A 20,473-nucleotide genomic window follows, 5' to 3' on the forward strand; every position below is an offset into this window, starting at 1 on the left:
AATAAATAAATAAATAAATAAATAAATAAACAAACAGTTTCTCTGCTCTGAGAAGCCCAGCTACCTGCCTTCGCTGAAATATACCTCAGGCTGAGATTTGGGGCAGGAGAGCAGGTCAGCTGATCTTCTGTAGGAAGGTACGGCTTTTCCCTATCACCCCAACCACACCCCCAGTCCATTCTTAGGGAACCGCACACCAGGACTGTGTGTTTTAGCTTTCAGCCTTTGGGGGTTATTTGACCAACAGTCTTTCGGGAAGAATAAAGCAGTCCCCAGGGATTAACAGATCAATCAGAATGTTCACACAACTTCATCTTTTTCTTTTTAATATTTTATTCATGAAAGAGAGAGAGAGAAGAGAGAGAGGCAAAGAGACAGGCAGAGGGAGAAGCAGGCTCCATGCAAGGAGCCTGACGTGGGACTCGACCCTGGGTGCCAGGATCACGCTCTGGGCTGAAGGCAGGTGCTAAAACACTGAGCCACCCAGGGACCCCCCAGTTCATCTTTTTCTAACACTGAGCATGAAGGTAGCAGAGGCTGGTGTGATTCTAGGCTGTTCTTCTAACCAAACTAATTTTTTCACTGCTGACCAGTGAGGCAGGGGTTGCACTGGACCAAAGGCTGAAGCTTGGCCATCTAGCATTCCAAGCAACATGGTTTCCTCTAAACATTCGTTTTATTCTGCATTCCACCCTGGGTGGGCCTGAACCTGAGAGTGCAGGTTCTCCTGTATCAGCTGCTGGCAGTGCCCTGCACCCAGGCCAGTTAAAGGAGTCTTGGCCCCTTCCTTTCACTGGGGTGGGTCCCTGCCCAGCACCTTCCTATAGAGACAACTTAGACAAGAAAAGAAAAGGAAAACCCACCATTCCGAGGAGGAATCTGGAATTCCTTCCTCCTTCCATGCTAGATGCCTCTCCACCTTCACTGCCTCCTTTGCCCTGTCATGCTCAACTGCTTTTGGTTTCTGTCCGGGCACCTGATCAAAGGACTAAAGTCTCCACTGCAGCCTGGTCTTGGGTCTTTTTTTTTTAATTTTTATTTATTTATGATAGTAATAGAGAGAGAGAGAGAGAGGCAGAGACACAGGCAGAGGGAGAAGCAGGCTCCATGCACCGGGAGCCCGACGTGGGATTCGATCCCGGGTCTCCAGGATCGCGCCCTGGGCCAAAGGCAGGCGCCAAACCGCTGTGCCACCCAGGGTTCCCGTGGTCTTGGGTCTTATGTAAGAATCTCGCACAGCACTGCTGATGTAAATTACAGTTTTTCTCTCTAGGACACTTACCAAAATATGCAACTTTTTTAGTGGGAGGAGATTGTCCCGTAACCTCTACCCATTTTCTGAGGCCTGTGGAAATAAATCTTTAAGTACTTAAAGTTATACAGGAAATAGAATCAGATTAATGCCAAACTTGGAAAAAAAAGATGAGTCTGTATTATAGAAAAACCACTGGAACCCTAATGAAGACGTTAGAACGTGCTAACAGCCTAACAAAAGAGCTGACAATGGAATGAAGAGGAAGATAGTGAAGAGATCCAAATAGATCATATAGGATTTAGTGATTGAAGGTGGTGATGGACAAGAAGTGGGGAAAGTTTAAACTGGAGAATTGGATGGAGGGTGGTACCACTGTATTGAGGGTACAGATTTTATTGAAAAGATTGAGTTTTGGACAACCTTTTTCTAAAATTTATTCATGAGGGACAGAGAGAGAAAGAGGCAGAGGGAGAAGCAGGCTCCCCCAAATGAGCCCAATGTGGGACTCGATCCCGGACCCTGGGATCATGCCCTGAGCTGAAGGCAGACACTCAACCGCTGAACCACCCAGGCGACCTGAGTTTTAGACAAATTTGAGGTGACAATGGGATATCCAAATGGAGATATTCAGTTGGATGTTGAGTATGTTCTGGAGCTCAAGAGAGATTCCTAAGACATAGGTGGAGATTTAAAAAGTGCTGAGATGTTAACAAAACCAGTTAGACAAAATGTATGGCTTGATAAAAAGAATGTGCCTAAGGACACAGCCCCAGGGAAGAGCATTTATGCGATCAGCAGAGGAAGAAGTGCCTGTAAGATAACCAGAATGAACAGCAATAACAGGCAAAACCAATGGACAGGCTCTAAAGTTAGAGACCTCCTGAAGCAGTAGCAGATCTAAGAAATAAAACTGTTAGAATGGCAAAGAACAGCTTTGCATAGCCGTTAAGGGCAAGTATTTGGAAAGCTAAGCTAAACCTGGAGGAAAAAATGCTCAAAAAATTAACTCAAGTAAAGGACATGAGTAATTAAAGGAGACTCTCCGTGTCTTCATCTATAAAGTGAGGAGTTCTAATTAAGTAAATTCCTAGACCCTTTCCAGTTCTAAAATTCTGATCCTATGAGCTAGTGTTGAAGAACAAATTAGAATCTGGAATTCTATAAACAGTAACTCTTTCTGCTCTCTTGCACCTCCAGCCATCCCACCCCCCACCCCATTTACACAATCCACAAGGTTCCCACAGTTCTCAGTCTTACCATTGACTTTAGAATTGGGTACTTGACCTGTTTGGGCCAATAAGAGACCTTCTCTAGGATTTTAAGATTGGAAGTAAGAAAGGAAAGACAGCATTTTTTTCCTGGGTGATGGAAACAATGTATGTAAAATCTGGAGCTGATGGTAACTCTGATTTGCAGCAAGGTGCTTAAAAAGACACAAGCAGAAAAGGTGAGAGAAAGCTGCCTGGGTTTTCTGAAGTGCTTCAGGTCCTAGTTCCAGTCCGCTGTTAGAATATCTCCTGAGTTTAGTCTGAGCCCCCATAGGAAGGAGAAAAATGAGAGATGGAGCTATAAAGTAATACCTACAACGGGGATCCCTGGGTGGCGCAGCGGTTTGGCGCCTGCCTTTGGCCCAGGGCGCGATCCTGGAGACCCAGGATTGAATCCCACGTCGGGCTCCCGGTGCATGGAGCCTGCTTCTCCCTCTGCCTATGTCTCTGCCTCTCTCTCTTTCTCTCTCTGTGACTATCATAGATAAATTAAAAAAATTTAAAAAAATACCTACAACGGAGGATCTAGGTGCCTGGCTTTGGTTACAACTGGAGTAGTGGCTGTGGGATGGAGAGGAGGGGAAATCCATTAACATTTCAGAGTCACTAAAACTTTAATAAACGTTTACCAGGCTGGAAAAATGAACATGTACAAAACCATGTGGTCCTGATCTTGGTGCTCAGCTTTCACAACATAAGCAATGTTAATTAATGCTCTCATTCATTCATTAATGCTTATTAGAAAGTCACACCCTACCTCTTTTCTGTCTTCCTACGTGTGTTAACTATAAGTTGCTAACATAACCATCCTATAAAATGCTAAGCAGTTGATCATCCATGGCACACCCTGCTATCCTAAGTACCCTGACTCAACTGTCAGTGTCCCTCCATTCCATCAGAGGGGCGACAGCCAAGATTTTACTTGCTAAGACAGATGGAAACGGACTCTCATTGATCAAGAAGCTCCAGCCTCAGAAGTCAGGCATTAGAGCAGTTGATGGCAAAAGGCCTTCTCCTCCAGCTGAGATTTTGGTGGGCCTGGCTGCTGTTCAGGAAGATTCAGATTCCTCTCTGGCTCCAGGAATGGCAAGCACCGCTCTTTTTGGGGATGCAGCTCAGCTGGTACTTCTGCGCTAAGTTAGTGAGACAAACTGATAATTCTTTGATGATTGAAAGGGCAGTTGGTCCAGGACATACTTCAGCATCAGGTGGCTCCTACAGTTCTCTATCTTGCTGGCAGGCAAATAAGTTGGTCCAATGTCTGCATGAAAGCCAGTCTGGCAATATCCATCATACAAATGCACATACCCTCTAGTACAGAGATTCCAGTTCTCAGAATTTACCCTACATAGATATATATATATATACTTACAAGTGTGAGAAATAAAGACAAGGTTTAAGACTATTCACTCCAACAAAAGACTGGAAATCCCAAAGTCCGACCATAGTGAAGTGGCTAAGTAAACTAAAGTACATTCAAACCACAGAATACTACACAGTTGTTAAAAAAAGAATGGGTAGGCACTTTGTCTACTAATATGTAATGACCTTCATGATACATGGTTAATTAATAAAAGTAATGTGCAGAGGTGTTTACAAAAGTAATGTGCAGAGGTGTTTACAAAATGTTGTCATTTATGCTTAAAAAGAAAAAGTCTGCATTTGCATCATTTGTATTCTTTTGCATACAAATAGAAAAATCTCTGGACAGGTGCACAAAATAATTAGTTATAAAAAGTGATTCCCTCTATAAAAAATTTGATGGTGGAGGATATAAGAAAAGGATTTTCACTTACACAACTGTCTATGCCTTTTGAGTTTTACATGATTCTTAAGTTTCCCCATTAAAAAAAATAAAAATTTACTTAAAAAATAGGGGTGGTGATATTTTCAACAGTTCTTCCCAATCGTTGTCTATAAATCAGTGAATGCACGTGAATAATTATTCCACATGAAATCAGAAAGATAACAATTACATGTGCATTTTCCATAATGCTGGATTTAATTTGAAGGAACATAACATCCTTTATTCTTGATTAAGTACTTTGTATGGAGATGTTAGTAGATAGTAGTTATCTACAGGAGTCAATGTACTATTTATTTACACAATGGACAAAATTAAAAGCTGGCATCATGATATCAATTCCTCAAATTTAGAATCATGTAATTAAAAAGCACAGAGTCACTGATTTAGAGTTAGCTCTTGCTCTCATGTTGAATAATCTATTTTTACATGTTATTTTGAAAGGCATTCCTCCTGTGTATCTCATGGTGTCGACTAAGTGATGAATTATAGCTGAAGGCTTTTCCACATTCATTACATTCATAAGGTTTTTCTCCGGTGTGGTGTCTCTGATGTTTCTTAAAGGATGAATCATGCCTGTAGGCTTTTCCACAGCGGTTGCATTCATATGCTTTCACTCCTGTATGAACAGTTTTATGGTTGCTAAGGTGTATCCTCTGCCTAAAGGCTTTCCCGCACTCCTTACATTTGTAGGGTCTCTCCCCAGTATGGATTCTCTGGTGATGTGTTAGATACGCTCTATGACTAAAGGTTTTACAACACGCAGTGCATGCATAGGGCTTCTCCCCAGTGTGAATTCTTATATGTTCACTAAGATGTCTAATCTGTCGGAAGGTTTTCCCACATTCATTGCATGTAAAGGGTTTCTCTCCAGAATGAGTTCTCAAGTGTTGGATCAAGCTAATGTTCTGGCTGAAAGCTTTCTGACATTTATTGCATACATAGGGTTTCTCTCCAGTGTGAGTTCTATGATGCTGATTAAGAGATGAGCGATGTCTGAAGGCTTTGCCACATTCTTCACATTCAAAGGGTTTCTCGCCAGTATGGATCCTCTGGTGTGTAGTAAGGGATGCGCTTTGACTAAAGGCTCTTCCACATTCCTTACACCTGAAAGGCTTTTCACCAGTGTGAATTCTCATGTGTTCAGTAAGATGAATGGGTTGTTTGAAGATTTTTTCACATATATTACATTCATAGGTTTTTGTTTTTATGTAACTTGGATGATTGATCAAGTCTAATTTGTATTTGTTTCTCTGTCTAGGTGTATCACATTTGCGGTGCCTCTGCTCTACAATAACTTTTGAACTGACAATATTTTCCCCAAATTTGTTAGTTTCTTGGCCACTCTTCTTGTGGGTCAGGATGGCTTGCCTTACATCTCTTCCATGGGTTTCCGGGTGCCTTTCTAAGTCACCATCATATTTAGAGACTTTTCTCAATGTGGAATAGATGACATCATCTCTCAGGAACCCTTCCATCATAATACCATGATATAACTGTTCCTGGAAAATGTCATTCTTTGCAGTTGATGCATCGGTTTCTGTTTTATTCTTCAAGTCTGGAAGAATTGGAAAAAATGCAAATAACTCATATTCGTTATGCTTTGAAAAATTAATTATTGTAATGAGTATGAAATAGAAATTTAGAGAACTATACATATAAAGCACAAGATTTTGATTACAGTTGACTCTTGAACAACATGGGGTTTGGGATACCAACCCCAACACAGTACAAAAACCCATGTACAACTTTTGACTCCCCAAAAAACCTACTATTGCCTAGAAGCCTTACTGATAAGTCAATTAACATTTTTTGTTTACCTATCATATACTATATTCTTACAAAAGAGAAAATGTTAAAAGCTAAGAAACAGTAAATAAGGAAAAGGTATGATTTTATATAGAGAGTAAAATTTGAGCCCTTTAGACCTGTTTGTTCTTTCTAATACTAAACAATGACATTTCAGAGCTATGTCTTATGAATGTCTTTTTAAATTGACAACTACTTTTGGAAAACAATCTCAGAAAGATAAAAAGATATCCCTCTCCCCACACCAGCAGGAGATGCTTGTTCAAAAAATAAGGTCTGAACTAAGAACTTTCATAAGAACATTAAGCTTTTATTGAAACTTGTATTAATATCTACATTGTTCTATTTTCTGTGGTTATTAATCTGTCTCTAGAAGGGAGACTTGTAAGAAACCATACTATGTTGCTATTATTGCTATGTTGTATGAAAATATCTTTTTTCTTGAGGGGGTGAATAGGAGAGAAAGAGGAGAAAGAATCTTAAGAATGTTCCATGCTCACTGGGGCTCAATCTCACAACCCTGAGATCATGACCTAAGCCAAATTCAAGGGATGAACACTTAACTGATTGAGCCACCCAAGTGCCCCTGAAAATATCTTTTAACCTTTAAAATTCTGACTGGCTTTTTTACTTGATAATTTGTTGTATCCATTACCTATATTTCAACTGATAGAACTATAGCCTGAAAGGTATAACTTCTAATAAGATTTTCTGGTCAACACAAAAGGATCATTAGTACTTCCAGATTCTTAATGACTAAAGGCAATAATAGAGTCTATGTTCTATAGACTTCTGATTCTACTCCTGAATATGTGAGCGGGAAGAGAAGAAGACAGGGAAAGAGAGAAGCCATCTATGGCCCCTTCCCCAATTCAGTATCAAAGCCTGAAGAAGGACCAAACTACTGAAGAAGAGGAGGTTTAACTTTGGAATCAAGTTGGGAGTTTTTGTTATTCCATAAAACTAAACATTTTACTAAAATCAAACTGTTATTATTATTTAAAGGGACTGGATCATCTAGATGAAAATCATGGTAGCTTTTATTATTTTCATTATTATAAGTTTAAAAAGAAAAAATCCAAGAAGGGGATCCCTGGGTGGCTCAGTGGTTTAGCGCCTGCCTTTGGCCCAGGGCATGATCCTGGAGTCCCGGGATTGAGTCCTGCATCAGGCTCCCTGCATGGAGCCTGCTTCTCCCTCTGCCTGTGTCTCTGCCTCTCTCTCTTTGTGTCTCTCATGAATAAATAAATAAAATCTTTAAAAAAGAAAAAAAGAAAAAATCCAGGAGAATATATAACCAATTATTGGAATTAATAATGGGGCAAAAGCAAGGTCACTAGCTATAAGATCAATATGTAAAATCAACTGTGCCATTACATATCAATAACAGAAAACATAATTCAAAAATATATACCATCTACAATAACAAAATATAAGGTCTTCAAGATAAATAAATCTAACAAGAGATATAATATGTACAAGACCTTTATAGGGAAAATTCTGAAGCTTTATTTTTAAAAGTTAGGAAATATCAATAAATGGAGCAATATACCATGTTTCCGGATAATAAAACTCAATATCATAATGTTAATTCCCCCCAAAGTTGATCTACAAATTCAATTTTATTCCAATCAAAATACACTAGAGTATTTGCGTGTGTACACACATGTGTGTGTGAAATCTAGTGCATCATTATATACTTTGTATGGAGGCTAAGAATAAACCAAGATGGGGCACCGAGGTGGCTCAGTTGGTTAAGCATCTACCTTTGGGTCAGGTCGTAGACCCTGGGATTCTATTATAGAGTCCCACATTAGGTCCCCTGCTCACTGGGGAGCCTGCTTCTCCCTCTTCCTCTGCCTCCCTCCACCATTGTTTGTGTGCGCGCTCTCTCTCTCTCTCTCAAATAAGCAAAAGACATGAAGAGAAATCTCACAGAGGAAGACATAGACATGGTCAACATGCACATAAATAAATGAATCTTAAAAAAATAACCAGGGCAATTCTGAAGAACAAAGCGGGAGAACTACCTCTACCAGATATTCAGTTTCATTATTAAATAATAGTAATTAAGACAGTGTGGCATTAGAGTAGGGATAGAATCGAAGAACAGAAGAGTGCCTAGAACAGACCCAATATATAAGGAAACTTGACAGGTAACAGTGTGGCATTCACTATTAAATGGTTCCTGGACTGATTATCCATGTGGGGAGATCCTCACATCACACTACATATACAATAATTCCAGGTCAATTAACTCTAAATACGAAAAACCAAATTTTAAAAATATAAGATAATATATATTACATATAACTTTTCTATAAATCAAGAAAAAAGATAATAGAACAATTGACAAAGGATACAAACAGGTACTTTACATCAGGGAACTCTGGTCAATAAACATGAAGAGTATGCTCCTTTTGCTAGTAATCGGGAAAATGAAAGACAAAGTACCATATTCACCTAAAAATTTATAATAATTTTATTTTTAAAAAGATTTTTAAAATTTATTTATCTTGGGGGGTCACAGAGGAAGAGAAGGAATCTGGAGCAGACTCTATGCTGAGCATCAAGCCCAGCATGGGGCTCAATTCCATGAACCTGAGATCCTGACCTGAGCTGAAATCAAGAGTTAGATGCTCAACCAACTAAGCCACCCAGGTGCCCCTACAGTAATTTTGAAGTTTGACAAAGCCAAGTGTTGACAAAGATGCTGAGCTCTGGAAACTTATGGCTTGCTGATGAGAGTACAAATTGGTGCAACTGCTCTGTAGAGCAAGTTGGTAATCTCAAGCAAAATGAAGGTACATATACACCACAACCCAACAATTTTTTTCCCACCAAACATCTCAAAAATACTTGCATATGTACACAAGAAGACATACATAGGAAGACACTGCATTTTGGTAACCCCCAATTTTAGAAACACTATAAATGTATATTAATAGGAAAATTGATAAATTGTGGTTTATTAATTCAAGGGAAATAAATGAAATAAAAGAGCTAGAACAGTATCAACCACATTGAATGAAAAAAGTAGACGTATATATACCATTTATATAAAGAATGACAACATGCAAAACAATACTATATATTGTTTTAGGATATACACATGTAATAAAAGTATGAAGACACATGTGAAAATGACAATATTTAAACTGAAGAGTTGGTTATTTCAAAAGGTAGGAAGGTAACTGCAGGGCCTCAATTCTTTTTTCTTAGTCTAGGTGGAAGCTATATAGAAGCTTGTTACAATGTTCTCTATGCCTTAGTGAACACCTGAAATATTTCATGGTAAAGCAAAGTCTAAGGAGATGGTTGATTAAAGACCACTGAATTTGGGGAGAAGGTATCATGTGGCAATTTCTCTTGCAAGAATTTTCATATAGCAGTTGTTACAAAAAAATTCAACAGATACATGAGTTTAAAAGAGTGAGAATCAGGGCGCCTGTGTGGCTCAAGCAGTTAAGCATCTGCATCGGCTCAGGATCCTGGGGTCCTGGGATTGAGCCCCATGTTGGGCTCCCTGCTGAGGAGGGAGCAGGTCTTTCTTCTCCCTCTCTCGGTCTTTCCCCTCCACTTGTGCACTCTCTCTTTCAAATAAATAAAATCTTTAAAAAAAAAAAAAGAGTGAGAATCAAAGCTGAAATTGTGAAATGGAAGTTGGTGAAAAGTGGAAATAGAACGCAAGACAGAAAATTAAAGATCTGTCGAAGGCAGTCAGTTCTGAAGAGAGATGTGTTTTCTGTGAGGAAAGGCCATGTATATCTGACTGCTTAGAGAAAGGAGCTTTCATTTCAGAGTTCAGGATACTGAAGAAAAGAGGGAAGTCAAGTTTAGCTTTAATGAAGACAAGAGCCCCTTCCCTCCAACTGTGGAGAGACCTTCACAAGGTCAGATGAAGGAAAGAGGTGACAGAGGGAGGGGGTAAAGTCAAGTGTGGTGCATGTCCTGTCCAGGGGCTGTGGGAAGACTTCAGGGACTCCAGCCTACATATTATTTTTTAAAATTTTTATTTATTTATGATAGTCACACAGAGAAAGAGAGAGAGAGGCAGAGACACAGGCAGAGGGAGAAGCAGGCTCCATGCACCAGGAGCCCGATGTGGGATTCGATCCCGGGTCTCCGTGATGGCGCCCTGGGCCAAAGGCAGGCGCCAAACTGCTGCGCCACCCAGGGATCCTCCAGCCTACATATTAAAATGTACTATCTGTCTTTGTCTCACCTGGACTGGGATCTCCTGGGCCCTTTTTCTCTGTCATCCATGGTTCTTGTCCTTTCTCCAACTGGGATATCACACTAGGTTTGGAAAGCTGATATCCTGCTTATAAAGTAAAAAAACAAAAACAAACAACAACAACAAAAACCAAAACATGAATGTTATGCTGAGTTCTAAGAACCATCCCCAGAACTTCTATCCTCTGGTATTCAGGGTCTCTTCAGATGGAAAGGGGCACCACAGAATGTTTCTACTCTAGCTCTACCAAGTAAAGCTGTTCCCCCAAGGAATGCGACATTTCTGATACAGAACCCAAGGCCAAGCTCCAGGGGATCCACAACATTTAATAATTTAAAAATAATGACTCTCAGGTTTTCTGGGTCAATGTTTTGCCCATCCTTACCCACTGAGACCAGGTTCCCATAGTTCTCCAGCATCACCTCCCGGTATAGATTCCGGTGAGCAGGGGACAGTTGTCCCCATTCTTCCTGGGTGAAGTCCACAGATACATCCTTGAAGGTTAACAGTTCCTAGAATATTGAATATATTCCTTTTCAGACAAGAGACCACTTCCATCAAGGTCCAAGGAGTTCTAACAGTATTCCAAGGTCTGAGAGAAGATTCTAAACTAGTTTTACTGGGATCCTCCTTTGGATGTGTTTGAAGATCCTCTAGAGATAACCATAAATAAATATTTAGAAAATCAGATGGTCCTATGTGCCTTAGAAAAAAATAAAGCAGAATAAGGGAGGAAGGTGGAGAATCACAGTGAGGGTAGAGGGGAATCTTTTATGCAGGGTGGTGGGGAAAAGGTGATATGTGACCAGACACATGAATTCAGTGAGGAAGAACTATGTGGAAACCTGAAGGGAGGGCATTCCAAGCAGGTACAAAGGACCTAAAGGAGAGCATCCCATTAGAAACAACAAATACCCACCATTTGCTTCGACGTGGATGGAACTGGAGGGTATTATGCTGAGTGAAATAAGTCAATTGGAGAAGGACAAACATATTATGGTCTCATTCATTTGGGGAACATAAAAAATAGTGAAAGGGAATAAAGGGGAAAGGAGAAAAAATGAGTGGGAAATATCAGAAAGGAGACAGACATGAGAGACTCCTAACTCTGGGAAACGAACTAGAGGTGGTAGAAAGGGAGGTGGTTGGGGGTGGGGGTGACTGGGTGATGGGCACTGAGGGGGGCACTTGATGGGATGAGCACTGGGTGTTATTCTATATGTTGGCAAATTGAACACCAATAAAAAATAAATTTATAAAAAAATAAAAATAAAGGAGAGCATCCTTGGCTTGTCTAAGGAACAGGAGACTGAACAGCATCACTGGTAGAGGGTGGTGAAAGAAGAGTAGGAGATGATATCGGGGGGGGGAGGGGAAAGGCTTTAAGCATTTATTGTCACAACCAATGCATTCCTGCTGAACTTAAATTTTGGGGCCCCACTAGAATTTAATGCAAAGATGACAAAACTGGAACTGTGGTGTAACCGCAGCCTAGCTCAATACTTGAAGAGCTGAAAAAGATCAGCCCCCTAGCTGTGGTAGCGTGGGCTTTTGTAGTTGGCTTCATCAGAAGTGAATTCAATCAAATAAAAGCTGTATCTCAGCCAGAGCTCAGTCACAGCTGTAGGGGGAATATGAATAATCAGTGCCTCACCTTAACCACCAGACAGAGGAAAGGGCTTAGTCTCCTGGAAATAAACAGAACTAAACAAACTATATTTCATCCCCTACTGTTCTTTAATACCCAATATCTGAACTACTATAAAAAATTGTCATACATGTGAAGGAGAAGGAAAATCTGATACAAGAAAATAAAAATCAATAGAAGGAAACTCATAGGTGACCAAGTCATTGGAATTAGCAGACAAGAAGTTTAAAGAAATTATTTAAACGTATGTTTAAAAAATGTACCATAAAGTATGGACAGAGGGATGCCCTGGGGTGGTTCAGTTGGTTAAGTGTCTGACTCTTGATTTTGGCTCATGTCATGATTTCAGAGTTGTGAGATTGAGCTGCTGGGTGTGGAGCCTGCTTGAGATTCTCTCCCTCTGCCCCATCCTGGCCCCACTTGCTCTCTCATTAAAAAAAAAAAAAAAAAAAAAAAAGGATAGAATAGGGAGTAATTGAGGACAGAGAGAGAAATGCTAAAGAACTAAATGAAAATTCTACAAATGAGAATTATAATACCTGAAAAATCCACTGAACACACTTAGAGGCAGATTGAACCCTGACAAAGATGAGATCCATGAAACTTAAGACAGGTATTAATTGAATAGATATTATTCAAACTGAAGCACCAAAAAGATTTAAAAAAAAAAAAACCCACAAAACTCTAGGAGAATACCAAGTGGTTTAATATACATATAATTAGAATCTCAGAAGGAGATAAAAGAATGGGCTGAAAAAAAATTAAGAAATAAAGGTGGAAAGTTTTCCAAATTTGATGAAAAAGAAAAGTCAAGCCACAGATACAAGAAGCTTAGCAAACCCCCAAAAAAGTAAATTCAAAGAAAATCATCCCTATGCACATTGTAGTAAAACTGAGGAAGAGCAAAGACAAAAGGGAAGATCATGAAGGTAGCCAGAAGAAGGTAGGAAAGGAGGAACAAAAAAAAACAAGAAAGGTTGGTATAAACAAACAAACGCATGTCACCTAGAGGGAAAGAATATTAACAGCTGAAACCATACAGGCTAAATAATCATGGAACACTTTTAAAGTGCTTAAACGAAAAAAAGTCATCCCAGAGTTCTATATCCAGCAAAAGATCCTCAGGTAGGAAGACAAGAGAGACATCTTAGGTCAGCAAAAGCTGTGAGGATGCATCAGAACAGCCACGTTACAGAAATGCTAAACATTCCTATGGATGAAGGGAAATGATGCCAGTTAGAAATTTGAAAATAAAAGAAGGAATGAAGAGTGCTTCTATTGGTAATTACATAGAATCTGAAGAGACTTGGTCTCTTTCTTCTTCTTAATTTCTTTTTTTAAAAAAATTATCTATTTGAGAGAGAGAGAGAGAGAGCAAGCAAAAGCAGGGGGAAGCGCAGAGGGAGAGGGAGAAGCCAACTCTCCACTAAGCAGAGAGCACCACATGGGGCTCCTCCTGGGACCTAAGATCATGACCTAAGCTAAAGGCAGATGCTTAATCTACTGAGACACCCAGGACATCCCTTCTTTTCTTAATTTCTTAAAAACAATTTACTATTTAAAAAAAAAAAAGAGGGGAGTGTGCTCTCAGTGGGGAACTTGCTTGAGATTCTCTCTCTCCCTCACCTCATCCCTCCACTTTTGCATGTGTGTGCTCTCTCTCTCAAATAAATAAATAAATAAATAAATCTTTTATAAAAATTAAAAAATAAATATAAGAACAATGTACTGTGGGGTTTCTAACATGTAAAGTGAAACGTATAACAATATACAAAGAATGGAAAAGAGGGATCCCTGGGTGGCGCAGCGGTTTGGCGCCTGCCTTTGGCCCAGGGCGCGATCCTGGAGACCCGGGATCAAATCCCACATCGGGCTCCTGGTGCGTGGAGCCTGCTTCTCCCTCTGCCTGTGTCTCTGCCTCTCTCTCTTTCTCTCTGTGTGACTATCATAAATAAATAAAAATTAAAAAAAAAAAAAAAAAACAAAGAATGGAAAAGAGTAAATGGAATTATGAGGCTTTCATGCCATATGTGAAACAGTCTCATATTAATTCAACAGTGTAATAATTAATCTAAAAGTATAGTATTAGTATTAATTCAACTCAACAGTATAGTATTAATTTGACTGTATAATATTTATTCAACAGTGTAATATTAATTCAATATTATTTCAACTATGTTAAAAACGTGTATTACAATGGCCAGAACAACCACTAAAAGAGAATCACAAGTACAGCTAAAAAAGTCATCAGAGGACATGAAGTGGAATACTAAAAAACTAAGCAATCCATGAGGAAGCAGAAGAGGATCAAAGAAACAAAGATGGGTGAACAGCAGACAAAGAACCAGACCACACACTTAATCCCACTGTGTCAACGATTATGGTAACTGCAAATGCACGAAACACGCAAGAACTGCTGTATGTAAGGTCAGACTTTAAATGTAGAGACACAGATAAGAACTGAAAAAGCCATGCCATACGAACAAGAACTAATAAAAATACTGGAGGAACTACAGTAAATCAGACAAAGTGGACTTAGCAGAAAGAATATTACCAGTCATAAGGAAGACCCATAAACAGTTGGTTCATCAAGACAACAATCCTACCCATGAACACATCTAACAGAATTCAAAATAAAGCAGAATTGACAGGACTGAAGGGAGAGAGAGATGAAGATTTGAAGACTCTTTTCTCAGTAATTGATACAAGTGACAAAGATGCATCAGGGATACAGATTTGAACAACCTATCAGCCAACTGAAACTAATGGACATTTGGTTTCAACTGCAGAATATAAATTCTCTTTAAAACCTTTTTATTTTGAGATCATTATAGATCCCCAAGCAGTTGTTTGTTTGTTTGTTTGTTTTGCTTGGAAACATTCTTGCCTTTATTTTTTTTATTTTTTTAATAATAAATTTATTTTTTATTGGTGTTCAATTTGCGAACATACAGAATAACACCCAGTGCTCATCCCGGCAAGTGCCCCCCTCAGTGCCCGTCACCCATTCACCCCTACTCCCCGCCCTCCTCCCCTTCCACCACCCCCAGTTCGTTTCCCAGAGTTAGGAGTCTTTATGTTCTGTCTCCCTTTCTGATATTTCCTACCCATTTCTTCTCCCTTCCCTTCTATTCCCTTTCACTATTATTTATATTTCCCAAATGAATGAGAACACATAATGTTTGTTCTTCTCCGATTGACTCACAGTTGTTAAGAAATAACACAGAGGGGATGCCTGGGTGGCTCAGCGGTTGGGTGTCTGCCTTCCGCCCAGGGTGTGATCCTGGAGTCCCAGGATCGAGTCCCACGTCGGGCTCCCTGCATGGAGCCTGCTTCTCCCTCTGCCTGTGTCTCTTCTGCCCCCCTCTCTCTCTTTCTTGAATAAATAAATAGAATCTTAAAAAAAGAAAAAAAAAAAAAGAAATAACACAGAGGTCCCAGGTCCTCTCTACTGGGAACGAAGCAAAGTTTTGACTGGAAAGGGGGATGAGGGAACTTTCTGAGATGGTGGAAATGATCTATATTTTGGTTACATGGTGTATACACATGCCAAAATAAAACTATATACTTTCTTTTTTTAAAAAAGATTTTATTTATTTATTCATAGAGACACAGCTAGAGAGAGAGGCAGAGACACAGGCAGAGGGAGAAGCAGGCTCCATGCAGGGAGCCCAATGTGGGACTTGATCCCGGGTCTCCAGGATCACGCTCCGGGCTGCAGGCGGCGCTAAACCGCTGCGCCACCGGGGCTGCCCAACTATATACTTTCTTAAGTGTATTTTCCTATAGGTAAATTGTACCTCAATTTAAAGAAAATTAATCTTTTCCTAGTGCTAAAAATCCCAGCAGTTTTTGATAAATGTCAAGAAGCCAGGAATTCCAGATAAGTGCAATGTAGAGGTAACTTTATTTATTTTTTATTTTTAATTTTTTTATTGGAGTTCAATTTGCCAACATATACCATAACACCCAGTGCTCATCCCATCAAGTGCCCCCCCTCAGTGCCTGTCACCCAATCGCCCCCACTCCCCCACCCACCTCCCTTTCCACCACCCCTTGTTCATTTCCCAGTTAGGAGTTGTAGAGGTAACTTTAATTAGACTATTATAACTTCTTTCTTATTACCAAATAATTCTGAAATGCATTTCAATCCTAAAATGAGCATCTGAACCAGCCAAGGATATCAGGATTGTAAACAGCTAAAGAAAATTGCCCCCATCACCGAGTAAGTAAATACAAGAGATGTGTTCAAATCCTATACCATCTAATCTCAGAACCCAAGTTCTTTTCACTTAAAACTCTTCTGTCACCGAATAATATCTCATCTTTAATAGTCCTCCTTTGTCACTCATCCTGCAATTTTCCTCTGGCTTCTATGCTTCCAGCCAGCAGTGAGGACACCCCATTATAACTGCCCATCCTGTCTAACGTGTGCTGTGTGGACAGACCATTGCTTCCCCACTTACTTCTCGGGGTGCAGTGTGACCTCTGCTCCCAATATTATACTGACGGTCACCCTAGGAAGTTCACCAGCGATATGTGTACAGCACTTAAGGATTTCAGAACTTTCATCTTCCTCAACATAGTTTGCTTTTGAGTATGAAATACTTAAAAAAAAATTGATGTACATCTTTTGACTCCACATGGTATCTGTTTGGTTTTAGGCGCTAGAATTCTATCACTTATTTTGCTTTCTCTATGGAAATTAGTGCAGCGTTCAATCTAGATGTTGGTCACAAACAAGCCACTATGAGTAGGGGAATGGCCACCACTGTAGCCCAGTTGTCTGTACAAAAGGAGCTTGTATGGAGCTCCCTCTAATGGATCTGTTAGCCCCAACACACCCTCACACCAAAGGGGGAAAAAAAAGAAAGACAAGAAAAGGCAAATTATAGCCTTAAAAACCAAGCAGGAGGTCAAGAAAATGAAAGGAAAGCAACCCACCTGGGATTCTGCTGCTGGCAACCGAGAGGTGAATCCATCCTTCGAACTTTCTCCCTGGGTCTTAGCATCCTGAGAGAGCAGAGCTGAAGAAGGAAAAGGGTCATGAGGTTTGCATCTCCCCAAATCTCCCAAAGAGAAAAAGCACCTGCAGATTTGCTGAACGTGGCTTCTCGAACCATTCAGAGTAAGGGACACTTAGAGCAACTCAGAGCAGTGGGACCTCCTTAATGAGGAGGGTCTGCAGTGCGTTGCTTTGAGCACTGCTACTTCCCGATGGTCAACGCTGGTCCAAAAGCACAGATCTAGCGGGCCACTGCTCCGTTCAAAGGGTTCTGGCAAGAAAGAAAAATCCACACACTTCCCACGCACTTCAGGGCGCTCACCTGAAGCATGCTTTCCCAGCATTAGTTCCCGCCATCCACCAGCCTTTATCCGTCCTACATGGACACTGACCATGCTCCTAGCCCTCACACTAGGATGTTCTCCATTCTGTGAACCACTCAAGGCACATTCTGCGTCCTTTCCCCAAATCTTCTACAAAAAAACTCAGACATCTTACAAGGCCCAATCCAATGCTATCTGCTTTGTGAAAATTTCTCCAATAAAAGCAATCAGAAGGATGTTTCTTGTCTCGTCTTCCAAAAGAAGTTTATCATAGCATTTTCTTAGGCTTTTGATGTGGGTATGTGTCTCTCTCCATCAATTAATAAATAGCACTGGAAAACATTATTCATTTTTCCATTGGTCTACGTGCTTAGCAAGGTCCCTGCCCGATGCAACTAGAATAGATGTCAGCTGTACTTAGAGCGTTAAAGGTATGAACTAAGAGACCACATGAGACACACACATTCCTCTGTCCATCTATCCGTCCTGACCAGACCACCAGGTAATATGTAACCTTGGACACGCTTCCCACTGACCTCCTGTAAATTGAGAGTAACCAAGCATGGCATTCCTTCCTCTCAGGAAAAAGGAACTGCTCCTTGAGAAAAACACTGGCTTTGGGACAAACTGACCAAAACTTATGAAGGAAGACCTTGGGAGGGCTTTAGGGGGCAGAAACTTGTAGGCCCACTGTCGGTGAATCACATATATTTGGGAGCCACTGGTGGGGACACCGTTGTGCGCTGGATCTGAGGACTAGAGAAGGCAGCAGCATGGCGCACATGGTGCAAGGAGCCCAAGCTCACAGCCCAACATTTCCTCTCATACTTATCCCCCTCCCAAAAGCCACAAGCACGAACCCCAAAGGCTTTTCCCCAATTTCCCCCCCAAGAGACCACCTCAATGAAGCATACACACCAAATGAAGTTTTCACACACAAAGCAAGAATTCTTCAACAGCCTATTCTCACCTTCTCCTTCAAACATCTTAGTCACGTCCTCCCACAGGGGCGCCCCCTCCTTGGCCTTCTCTGGATGGTGCAACTTCACCCACGCGCTGGCCTCCGTGGGCAGGGTGATGAGGAGCTGCTGCAGCATGACGATGCCCCCCCCCCACAATGGGGCCTGTCCACTTCAGGAGAGAACTGCCAGATGTGTACTGAGAGGCTTCACAGGTGTCGACTCCTCTGAGCACAATCTCCTGCCCTCAGGACATTGGTGTGTCCCCACATCACCAGAAGCTGGGGGCTCCTATGAATTTAACAACTCTGAAAAACTGATTTCACTCTTAAATTAAGCACTGCCTCCCGGGGAGGCAGCCAGCTGAGGAGGCCTGAGCGCATGCTCTGTATTCTTCTTGGGGAGCAAAAGGCAGAAGAGGAAGGAACCAGAAGCACCAATCACATAGTAAGAACTCCAGAGCTTGCAGGAATAAATTTTAAACTGCAAAGGATCCAAAAACAAAGATTTGGCATCAATGTGGGGATAAGTACAATCAATGCCCTTGGATGTGGCTGTCCCCGAGTTCCAAACGCACATACACAAACAGCCAAAGATCTACAAACAAGCATAAACCGTGCCTTGACTTCCCTCCTTGCAAGCTGCAAGTACCTTCGGCCTGGGTACAGACTTCGGAGTTAGGAGGCCAAGCTTTCCAACCAGACGGCTTGGGTTAAAATCCCGACAGCTGTATTTAAAATCTCTAAGGCTCTGCGACTCTCTGAGCTTCAGGTTCTTCACCTCTACAAAGCGGATAACAATACTCTACCAGGCTGTGACAGGAATTGGAACCATGTCAGGCAGACAGCAAACCCTTAGTAAATATTCCTATAAACCTTTTTACGGTCCTGCTGCATCACAGCATTATCTTTTAAAGCTGCTTTTTTAAAGACAACTGGAGATCGAAGTGTAAAGTTCCAGTGTCCTAAGTGATGGGATAATCACACCGCTGCATTTTCACAGCATCAAACAGCGCCCGATGGATGCGTCCCCACCCACGCAGATGCCCGGCATCCGGCAAGTCCTTTTAACCTGTTAAGATGCCTCTTGGCTTCAGAAAGGTTAAAATTGGGAGGGGGACTGGTTCGGATGGAGGGAATACAGGACTCGGAGTATCAGGAGGACTGCAGAGCCGCTTCTAACGGGAAAAATGTGCAAACAACTCCAATCTATCCTGTCATTCCACCAACACCCCCGCCCCCCGCGCCGCGGCCCCGGCCCCGGCCCCGGCCCCGGCCCCGGCCCCGGCCCCGGAGCAGGTGCCTCCGCAGCGACCGGGTCCAGCACAGCCGGGCCCCACGCACGTCCGGGCTCCGCGCACGGGAGCCGGCCCAACTTCTTGAAGTTTGTGAGGAGGGGGTAGGTAGCTTCGGGGCTCCCCCGCCCGGCCCTAGCACAGAAAGGAGCCGCATCCCGCACCCCGCACCCGGCACCCCGCTGCCCGGGGACACATCCTGCCCCCAGCACCCAAAGTAAACGTCCAGTTACCCAAAGCGGGGACACTTCCGAAGCATCACTTGGCAGCTGGCCGGGCTCGGGGCTCCCGGGACCCAGGCTGCAGCCCCCGCGCAGCCTGCCCAGCGCGGCCCCGCACGCGGCTGCGATCCGACGCGGCGGCGAGGGCGCTCGCTCCCGAGCCTTCCGGCGCCACCCGCCGCCTCTTCGGGGGACCGGGCGCCGGCGGGTTTCGTCCTCCCCCGGCCTCCGCAGACCACATGCCCCCGCTCCCCACGACCCTCCAGGCGCCCCGCGACCCCGCAGCCTTCCTTCGGGAGCCCGCACGACCTCGGCCTCCGCCGCGGCCGCGCGGCTCCTCCCGGTTCCCCGCGGAGCCGGCCTAAGGCCGACCGCCGGCCCGCATCACGCCGCCGCCCTCGCGCGCCCGCTCCCCGCGCCGCCCCGCCTCGTGGGCCGCAGCCCGGGTCGCCCCGCGCCCCCGCCCCGCCCCCCGCGGCCGCGCAGGCCCCCCCCCGGCGCGCGCCTCTTCCGGCGGCTCCGCGCGCCGCAGGCCCCGCCCCCAGCCCGCCCGAGGCCCCGCCCCGAGGCCCCGCCCCGAGGCCCCGCCCCCTCCCGGGAAGCCGGCGCGTCCGAAAACCCGGCGCCGGAGCGGCCTGGTCCACCTGTCG

At 42.8% G+C, this 20,473-nt stretch overlaps 1 protein-coding gene and 1 long non-coding RNA gene across 12 annotated transcripts; one reads left to right on the top strand and one right to left on the bottom strand.

The window, feature by feature from the left end:
• The first annotated feature begins 1,210 nt into the window (after positions 1-1,210).
• On the top strand, positions 1,211-7,122 carry LOC144281799 (uncharacterized). Of its 2 annotated transcripts, none has more exons than XR_013350198.1 (2): positions 1,211-2,702; positions 5,589-7,122. It is a non-coding gene; the product is annotated as an uncharacterized LOC144281799 (long non-coding RNA). The 2 variants fall into 2 exon arrangements; XR_013350197.1 differs by having other exon boundaries at positions 6,925-7,122.
• On the bottom strand, positions 3,119-20,059 carry ZFP69 (ZFP69 zinc finger protein). 10 transcript variants are annotated; one of them, XM_077844546.1, is made up of 8 exons: positions 19,836-20,059; positions 19,380-19,485; positions 18,960-19,090; positions 18,320-18,791; positions 16,966-17,048; positions 10,759-10,885; positions 10,362-10,460; positions 3,119-5,885 (listed from the first exon to the last, which is right to left on the bottom strand). In XM_077844546.1, exons 4-8 carry the CDS (start codon positions 18,444-18,446, stop codon positions 4,753-4,755), a joined length of 1,569 nt encoding a protein of 522 aa, XP_077700672.1. In that variant the 5' UTR covers positions 18,447-18,791; positions 18,960-19,090; positions 19,380-19,485; positions 19,836-20,059; the 3' UTR covers positions 3,119-4,752. The 10 variants fall into 10 exon arrangements, with proteins under 10 accessions (XP_077700672.1, XP_077700670.1, XP_077700668.1 ...); XM_077844544.1 differs by lacking the exon at positions 19,380-19,485; XM_077844542.1 differs by having other exon boundaries at positions 18,960-19,485.
• Positions 20,060-20,473: the final 414 nt, after the last annotated feature.

Source organism: Canis aureus, chromosome 13 (assembly GCF_053574225.1).
Source record: "Canis aureus isolate CA01 chromosome 13, VMU_Caureus_v.1.0, whole genome shotgun sequence".
Taxonomy (NCBI): domain Eukaryota; kingdom Metazoa; phylum Chordata; class Mammalia; order Carnivora; family Canidae; genus Canis; species Canis aureus.